Consider the following 9,995-nt stretch of genomic DNA (forward strand, 5'->3'; position numbering starts at 1 on the left):
ACAAATAATAATAATAATAATAACGGGTCAGAAATGTTTAGCTAAGAGGAATAGTTCCCTCTACTAACTGTTTGTGGACACCAATCCAAAACCTAACTAAAACTTAATTACAACTATTTCATAAACAATTAAACATTATAAAAAAATTTACTCACCGATATGGTGTACTATAAAGGTCTGGTTATAATACGGAGATTGTATATTTATATAATTCACAAATCGCCAAAGTCATGGTCTCAAAAGTAAAGTCTTTGATGTCTTCAAAAGAACGCTGGTCAAGCGACGTTTCATGGTTTTCAGTTCCTCGTACTAAAAAGTAATTGTTATTCCACGCATGTTGCAGTCGTCAGTAGCGTCTCACAATCATGCTCAGGGTCTTAAATATTGCACAACCGATCAAAGAAATGTTCAGTGGTTTTTGTTTTTCCTCCCGCAGAACTGTTTAGAGGTGGCCACTGTTGTTTGTTGGCTTTTATGCATGACTGTCTATTGACTCTAATGCTCATGATTTGCCATCACGCGGCAGTCAGAGTGTCCCTATTAAGATAACTGCTGCAGGGGCAAGGACACAACTACAAATCGTTTAGTGTTCGCATTATTCACTACACTACAGGACTGCTTGGTACCTTTTCTGTTTCCTTCTTGTTTCCTCCCGCAGTACTGTTTAGAGATGGCCACTGCAGTTTGTTGGCTTTTATCCATGACTGTGTATTGCTCATTTTCTCGCTATCAGGGAAGTCCGAGTCAGTGCCACTACTAAAATAGCTGCTGCAGGGGCGAGTGTTCCAAGAAAGGACACAACTACAAATCGTTTAGTGTTCGCATTATCCACTACACTACAGGACTGCTTGGTACCTTTTCTGTTTCTTTCTTGTTTCCTCCCGCAGTACTGTTTAGAGATGGCCACTGCAGTTTGTTGGCTTTTATCCATGACTGTGTATTGCTCATTTACTTGCCATCAGCGCCGTCCAAGTGCCACTATTAACTGATAACTGCTGTATAGGCAAGTGTTCCACGTAAGGACACAACTTCAAATCGTTGTTGTCGCGTTATACCACCTGGCACTGCAGGACTGCATGGCACCTCTTCTGTTTAATTGGCTTCGGAGCAAGCTATGTTGCTAAAAGAAGTCATGGTCGACAAGCTTAAACTTGAGGCTTGTGGCATCTGACGAAGTCTAAGAACATACGAACCGTCAACTTGATTGACATTTATGCTTGTTTGGTCAACATCAGATGAAAACGAATATCGTGATCTCCGTTTTCGCACCAAACCAAAGCACAAACTACCGATCCTGGAGCTTCCCACGTTGAATTTTATGCAGCAAAGAAGACGGACAAATTCTCTTCTGTATTCCCTGTTACTGAGGCAATAAATCCACGGATTGAGGCAGGAGTTAGACATGGCCAAAATGCTTGTAAATAAGTTCACTTCAAAAGGAAGTTCCAAAATTTTAAACTTAAACAGAATAAAAAAGGTTTCGGTTGGAAACCAACATACTGTCAAAAAGAAGGCTGCCAATGCACACATGCGCAGTAGTCGTTTAGTGGCTTTGTTATTGTCCAAATGGCGACGAATGTTAGGTTGGCGCATGTGCATCCAGATATGTCCAAAGGTCACCCACGTGACAATGCTTGGTATGTAGAACGTGATGACCACGTGAAGCAGAATAAGGATCCGCTCAGCCTCTGCTCCATAAAATGGTGTAACGAATGTGCAAAGACCATCTACAGTCACTTCAGTGATGAAGAGTTCGTTGATCTGAGTTATTGCAGCAGAGGCCCATATCAAAGTGATGTACATATACAGACGCCGCTTGCTGAAGGCTGTTTTGTAGCGGATAGGTTTGACAATGGAGTACCAACGATCTATAGCCAAGCACATTATGGTGGACGTGGAAGCTTTGCCAAAAATAAACAAGATGTAGGTTGAGCCAATCAAGCGACAGTAAACCTCCCCTGCCAGTCCACTGAGATAAGGAAATTGTTTTCTGTCGATTAAGTAATCCGGTGTAGCAACAAGGAATATTCCTGATTATTGAAAAAAGAAAACAATGTTACTTAGAGTTTCCTATTTTTAATGATATAACTTAAGGTTACTATTGTAAGCGGCTACTTATTTTAGCGATTTTAGCGAGTTGGGTGAAAATCGCTAAATTTAGTAGTTGCTAAAATGTGTCTTGGTCAAATTTAATACTCGTTATATTTAAGTACCCCCGCCCCAAAGAAAAACGAAATTGAACAAAGTCAACTTAAAAAATTCTTTTTAAACTGGATGCCGGTAACTTTGTTCTTTCTTGCAATGCAAATGTTCGTTCAATTTCAAGTGAGTTTGTTCTTTTACTGAACATTTATTTCCATCATAGCTATATGTTCATTAAAAACTGGTTTACACGATACCACTATTTTTTTTAAAAATTTTCGGAAAATCGCTAAATTAAATAGTCGCTAAATCTTGCTTAGAAAAAAATCGCTAAAATTAGTAGCCGCTAACAGAAGTAACCTCAAGGTAGATAAATATAATTGCTTTCCATGGCCTGTTTACAAAATTATAGATTCCAAAGAACAATTCCTGCACTGATGTCAAACGCAGTGTTTCTGTGCTGAATGAACGCAACTTCCGGCAAAATGATTTTCAAATCGATCTCTGATTTATCTTTTTGATATTTCTTAGAATCCGGTCTAAACATAATTTGTTCACGGTATAAGCCATAAAAGAACAGACACATTTAGCGAAAAATTTAAATAAGCTATTAAACTTGATCGACGTTTCCAGTTGTCTGAAGTGCTCTGTTACATTTTAAACCTTGAATTTTTGAAGTATGAACTTTGAAATTATACTGAAAGTGCGGTCACCTAGTGTGGATTACCAGGATTTTCTAGCGTTTAGTATTCATCACATACAGTGTCTTATGGTTTATTCACCTGCCAAGATGCTTTGCTGAACAAATTTTCGGGTCAACAAAGCTAACAGATATATGACATAAAAGAAAAAAGAAAAGAAAAGACATGCAAAATGATGGGTAAAATTTGAAAACCTTACTCTGCAGAAAGGAAACAAAGGCATTGATAATACTATTGTATATTATTTATAACTATTTTTGGCATAGTAGTGCTACAATTTGCACAATGAGCCGCGTTTTTTATTAATGCAAAGTTGTGTGAAACACAAGTACGTCAAGTAGTTATCACATAATCTCGTAAAGCATACCTGTAAGCATATCAGTAATAGCCAGGCTGCAAATAAGCATGTTGTATGGCTTATTTAACATCGACCGTTTCATAAATATCACCAAACAAAGAAGTAAGTTGCCAAAAAATGAAAGAGTAGCGATAATTCCAAACGAAGTCTTCATCACAACTCCGTAGTCTTTAGCATCAGTCTCATTTCCAACATTATTAGGAACAGTTACGTTATCTCCAAAAAAATCAAGTGCATTTGTAGAGTTGTTCATCATTCTCAATTTCGTCGGCAGCAAAAGGTAATTCAATTTATCTCAAGGATATTCCGTAACAAACGTCGTTACGAAGTTGGTCGGCAAATACTTCTTCAATATCTTATATTTGCAAAGGTGCCAACTGCTTTGTAAGCTTTACGATGATTGGTCCAGAAGAACTTTGCTTTCTGGCGTATGTCAAAATCCGTGATAAAAATCTGTTCTTTTGTACATAAAGTTATAGAAATGACAAAATTCTGTCGACAGCATTTCCCTTGAGCCAGTATAAATACTATTTACTTTTGGAAGCAAACTTTCTTCGGATAAAAATTATTGATGTGCAATGAGAGAAATCCTGCCCTGGAATGACAAATTGCCTTTGAAAAAAGTTATCGTGATGAATGAAATGGCGTTGTTCAATATGTAACGAGGGAAATTAATAAAGTACGAAAGTGGGTGATTCCGTCAAGTTTGTCAAATGAACTAAACATATTCTCTGGTACACAAAGTGAATGAATAGCCAATACATGTCTGAGTTCTTGCCCTTGAGCAAGATGTTTCTAAGAAAAGTTATTTCGAATGGTTATTTATTTCTGTTTGTTTTATTGTTGTGGTGGCGTTTTTTGGCGTCCCACGTTTACATTTTCGTATAATCTGTTCAGATCTTCTATATGTTGTTATGACTTAGAGATGATTGATTTAATTAAAACTGCCACATGCGTGGCCAATTTTCTCCAAGTCGTGTGTATTGTTGAGTTTTAACCTTCTCAACCCTTCGAAGTATCTTATTCAAGCAAAGCTCGCGTCAAAGGTCGTTTTTTCTAGGAACATGCATCGATATAAAGTTACTGATTTTTGTTAAGAAAATTGAGTTGTTTTCTCCTTAACTGAATTTATTTGCCAGCAGATCACTATTATATACAAAATGTTCCTTTAAGCTACAGACATTTATTTTGGCGAAACTCTTAAATGATGCATGTTATGAAAAAGGGGACTGAATCCGTTTGGGGTAATTTAGTAACACTGGTGATTCTAAACGTATATCCCAAGTGTTAATGCTGCGCGTTAGATCGCGGTTGCTTAGCTAAATCGATGTCATTCAAATATAAACATGCCATCCATTTAGCAAAAATCCTCGTTCTAATGACAGTTTTTTGACGTTATCGTGTACAGATGTTGAAGACCCTCTACACGATGATTAAGACTTCCAGTTTCGAAGTTAATTCTATTTTCAAGGCGGTATTTATGATATCTTGCAGATCTGCCTTATTTCAAATTGCGAGATCTGGGATTGATAAACTTCACGTTGATTAAAATTTTAATTTTGATTCTGTTACTGTTTATAAAGGCAATGACGTCATGATATAAGCCGCTAAATCTCGCTTAAAAGGCAAATGCGACGTTCTGAAAAAGAAAATATCTAAGATTCCCTACTGACAGTAAGAAAAAAACAATAAAATGTTGTCTGATTCTTGTTGTTCCAAAAACATAATAGCGACCTTTTGTTTGGACTGTACGAGTACAAGATTGAGCACGAGAACGAGTTTTCAAACCAAATTCGTGTGCCTCCTTTAATCACTTATCACACCAATCTTATCCCTAAAGTTAATTTATGTGTTAGTCAGCAACAGGAAAGAGTTATAGTTCGGGGATACAATAATCTCGAAATTCAAAAGTCGTACTCGTACTCGATCTCGTACTCTTAGTTAAATTTAAAGGTCCCCAATTACCATTTAAGTATTGGATTCAAACTTCTCATTCTTAATATTCTGAAACAAAATACACCAAGATATTTAAAATGCGATTGTTTCTTATGATTATTTCCCACGCTCGTTCTTCACGGATGCGCGAGCCAATAGCTCCACCGAGAAAACTGGATAGTTTCACTAATGAATGAATGACTTCAAACATCAGCCAAGTAACTGACTACAAATAAACCACACAGTTTTGCAATCTCCGTTTGCACGCTTTGCCGATTTTAGTGTTGGTCGAATGTTATGACAAAGTATTTTGTACAGTATTAAAACAATATGAAAATTAGCTAAGCTTTTATTTTGTCACTAAAATGGTCAGTAGTCGAATATAATGGCAAAGTATTTTGTACAATATTAAAACAATATGAAAATTAGCGTAACTTTTATTTTGCTATTAAAATGGTTTAAGTACTAAAGATTTCGTTTGGTTGGAAGGAGGCGTTTGATTTCTTCTTTTTTTAGTGATAAAAAATAAAACAAAAACCTCAGTAATATTCACATACAGGTAAAGTCTGCTTCGAGCCTAGTGGCCCATACAGGCCGGAGCTTATCCCGGTTTCCGTAGCATTAAGCGACTAAGAGTATTGCTACTCCCCCCGGATGGGATGCTAGTCCATCGCAGGGTTACCCCCCAGCAGTAAATTCGCCGGTACCCATTTATACACCTGGGTGGAGAGAGGCACTGTGAGAGTAAAGTGTCTTGCCCAAGAACACAACGCAGCGCCCCGGCCAGGCCTCGAACACGGGCCGTTCGACTCAGAGGCGAGCGCGCTAACCATTAGACCACCGCGCCTCCCACATACAACAACATACTAACTGGTGATACAAACCTGTTAACATATCTGTGATGGCAAGGTTCAAGACAAGAAGGTTGTAAGTTTTAAACAACAAACGGCGACGCTTGCAGATTGCCGCACATAGAAGCAAGTTGCCCAGGAAAGAAAGAACTGCAATATTCCCAAACATAAATTTAAAAGCGTAAGCTTCGTTTTGATGTTGTCGCGTCGGAGGAAGAAAACTTTCGTTGCCCTTCGAGCAGTTCGTAGAACCATTTTCGAGACCATTTTCCTTTAAGCTGAAGACTCCGAGGTTCATTCTGTTGTTGTTAAATTTCATATCAACATTGATAATATTTTTTTGTTTTTGGTTATAAGTGAGTTAAAAGTGGTGAAAATTAAAGTCGGTATACTTCTGATTGACATGAGTGTCACATGTTGCAGCTGCTTCTTTGTATACAGCCCGGTCTTTAAAGAATAATGGTGTAAACTAAGCAAACAGTTAGGTTAAAGCAAAATTTACAGCGTTAAAAGAAGCAAATCTACTTATAATTTACTTGTTATTTGTTTAAGTAAATTCTATCATCTGAGTTCCACCCGTTCATTAAAGGTAATCCACCAGAAAATTTGAAAATACAATGAAACAGACTGAAAGGATGTTATGTAATAATGACATGTCGTGGCTCCCATTTCCGTGTTAGAAGTAATAATTGTATTAAAGCAAATACGGTTGTGTCCACCAAGCACAAATTACTCTTTTATCATAATTTTGTGCCTACTGCACATGTGCCGATAGAAACTTAGTAAAAAAGTTAGTACGTACGTAAACAGGAAGTTAAATCACTATCGTCACCGTTTCGTTATTTTATAATTTCATCGTTATTCAACCAGTCAGTCAGTCCGATCAAAATAGTTTGAAGCGTAAAACAGCGAAGCGCGATCCTGCTTTTTTTTTTTAAATTGCTTTCAGCGAGAAATAATTATCAAAGAGTAAAATGAGTTCGTAGTGAATAATTGGTGCCTTTTTGGTCGTTCTTATTCTATATTGTAATAAGCTGTAAGGTTTCTTCGTTTTTGAAGCTTCATGACCATGGCAGTAATTTTGGTTAATAGAGTCCTATTATCAAGGAAGGATCTCGAGTCTTGCTTTGCAGTAATACATTTCACTGGCTACAAAGAAAGGCCAAATGTTATAACACAGTGAACACTTCAAAGCAAAATTATGTGGATGTAAAGCACAGCTATCAGGTATATAAGTCATATAAAAGTAGAATAAATAAGGTAAAACAGCGCGAGAATAAATAAGGTGTTTTTTTCGGTTATTATTACTTCTTTGGTGTATTTTATATCTTAGGAAATTATTATTTTTAATATTCTTTCAATTTAAAGGTAATTTTGTACATCGCAGAATGACTTTAAAGAACGTGGCGTAGCTCCTTTAACAAATTAACTTTTTTAAGTTTCTGTCATCTTAATGATGTAAATTGTGCTTGCAGCCTGGTGTCTTCATCTGGCTATGTAAACGTGTCCGCGAGGTTTCAATTTCTTGAATGGTGTATGGATATCTTTTGAATCCGTCTTTAATACATTTTTGGCAGGTAAACAGAAAGATGTCATCATGAAAACCCGGCCATCATCTTACTTGATTGACTTCAATTGGACGCATTTCGTTTTTTAAATTATAGAGCGTAGATTATAATCTTGTTGTATTGACCAGGACCTTCAGTGAAATGAAACTCTCAATACATCCTCAAAGATTGCCATCTTATCTTTTATTGACTTTTCGTCAAAGGGAGAGGTTATAAAAATGACATATGATAAGGAAATATTTAAACTGAACGCGGCTGCATTACCCGGATACAAACATATCTCTGACAAGTTACTTTAAGATTTTTTGACAAAGTTTGAGTGACGTTTGATTGGCTACGAAATAACTTTGCATAAAAGATACACAAAGTTCGCTGTAAAGGACATCCCGTCAGTATATCTATGATGGCAAGATTAAATAAACGTAACACAAAACAAAAGCATACCATGGACATGTTGAAAAGAAAGCTTTTGATGCCTGCAGATTATAAGAGAACGTTGCTAAGGAAAGAAAGAGCTGCAATATTTCAAATACGTAATTCATAGTTTTTATTTTAAAGTCGACAGTGTAATTATGTTGGTTAATTTGTTGAAGAGAACTAGAAACTTCCCTTAATTTTATTGACGAAATGTGCTCAGGTTCCAGTGTGCTCTCGGCATGCCGGGTATTATTGTTTAAAATACTCAGAAATGATTCATTTGATTTGTTCAGTTCGTATTCAAGCAGTACAATCGATGAAACACCAATGAACATTCACAGTTTTTGTGGAAAGCGAGTGCTTACCTTTAATGAGTACTCGCAATTAGGTTTTAGTTTCCCTTGATATCAATATGCAAATTTTATTTCTCTTACCATACCACATATGTTTTCTATTCATCAAAAGTAATTCAAAATTCTTGCTATGCTATAACCACACGTAGGTAAAATTTAAAATGTCCTGTGAAAATATAGTATTGAATTTATCAGTGCGCGTGGGAAAGGCATACATCAGTAACGTCCAAGGCCGCATTCTCTTTGAAATGAAGACAACTTCTTGTTGATATCTGATATACTGATTTAACTTATTGTTTTTTGCTACCACCGTTTTAGTTTGTTTTTGTTTTATATTGCTTTTGAGTTTTATGTTGTATGGAATTGACAAACACAAATAATGCGAACCAACTTTAAGGACACTGTCGACACTCGGTAACTAAGATCTCTTTAGCTTCCTTTACTAACCTGTTAACATGTCTGTAATGGCGAGACTTAACACGAGCACGTTGTACGTCTTGGAAAGCAGTGACCGACGTCTGCAGATTGCCACACAAAGAAGAAAGTTGCCAAGGAAAGAAACGATTGCAATGCCACCAAAGATAAACTTGTAAACATCGCTGACATTATAGTCAACCTTGTCGTGGTAGGGCCGGGTAGGAGGAATAGAACTTTCTTTAGAGGATGCGCTTGTGTTATAAGTGATTGTGGCGTTCATCTTTCAAGCGATGTAAATCCTCATCAAATTGGATCTCAAAGTCTCTTAATCAGAGAAAGAACTCCAGCAAGCACCGTGGATCCAGTAGCTGGTTTTATTTATTGATTATACACCTGCGTGTCTTTCGTAGCTTGTTATCAGCTGACCTTGTCAGTTTTTTTTTTGTATTTTTGTTTAATTTTCAAACTTTTGTCCCAAGTCAATCGTGATATTCTTTAGGGTTTTTTCTTATACTGAATACATTTTACACAAATTTCCCTAGCTTGCCATAAAATGCATTTTGTGCTAAAAAAAAGTCTTTCATTTTAGTTATTTTGATTAATATTTTGCTTTTTATAATTACAAAAGCTCTCTCCTGTGAAATGTTTTCTTCATAAAAGACATAATAATGATAGAAGAAGTGCTTTTCCTATCCTTTAAGGAACATATCACGGACTATTTTGTTGCTTTTTCATTTCAGTTCAAAACAGTGACTTAAGAATGTTTTGATGTTTTTGTAAGAAGTATTGCTAGGGGTTATCACAACTTTGAAGAGGTTAGGATGATTTAATCAAGTTACACAAGGAGACTTTAAGTGGTATTCTGTGTTCTTATGAATCAGGTTTTATTAATGTCAAGATGTTTCCTTGAACGCGAAGGTAGTCTCAATTAACTTCAAGTTTTAAAAATATATTTTTTTTTTATCAAAAGGCAATTTGCCGCAAGGTATAAATTTAAACTTTTAATTGAATTTCCTAATAATAATTTTATTTGCCGTCGGAAATGCAGGCGTTCGATCCGTTATCAAAATAAATACTTTATCTACGAGTTTCCTACGTGTTTAAAAACTCAATGACTCTATTCCAAAAAAACACAAAGGTGACAAAAAGTGAACATTCAGCGCATGGAAAGCAGAAGTCATGCATAAGCCTGTCATAAACCACGACTTCCCTTTCACATAAAATTGAAATAAAATAAAGCATGAGCTTTTGTG

At 36.1% G+C, this 9,995-nt stretch overlaps 1 protein-coding gene across 1 annotated transcript in view; it reads right to left on the reverse strand.

Annotated features, from left to right (window-relative positions):
• Positions 1 to 1,092: 1,092 nt before the first annotated feature.
• LOC144639055 (uncharacterized) overlaps positions 1,093 to 9,995 on the reverse strand; it is a 16,951-nt gene continuing 8,048 nt past the window's right edge. The window contains exons 3-4 of the mRNA XM_078498317.1: positions 3,211 to 3,495; positions 1,093 to 2,030 (exon numbers count right to left, since the gene is read on the reverse strand). Of these exons, the coding sequence (XP_078354443.1) occupies positions 1,093 to 2,030; positions 3,211 to 3,495 (1,223 nt within the window). The remainder of the gene's footprint in view (positions 2,031 to 3,210; positions 3,496 to 9,995) is intronic.

The sequence above is a fragment of the Oculina patagonica genome, chromosome 14 (assembly GCF_052425735.1).
Source record: "Oculina patagonica isolate OP01 chromosome 14, crgOcupat, whole genome shotgun sequence".
Classification (NCBI taxonomy): Eukaryota; Metazoa; Cnidaria; class Anthozoa; order Scleractinia; family Oculinidae; genus Oculina; species Oculina patagonica.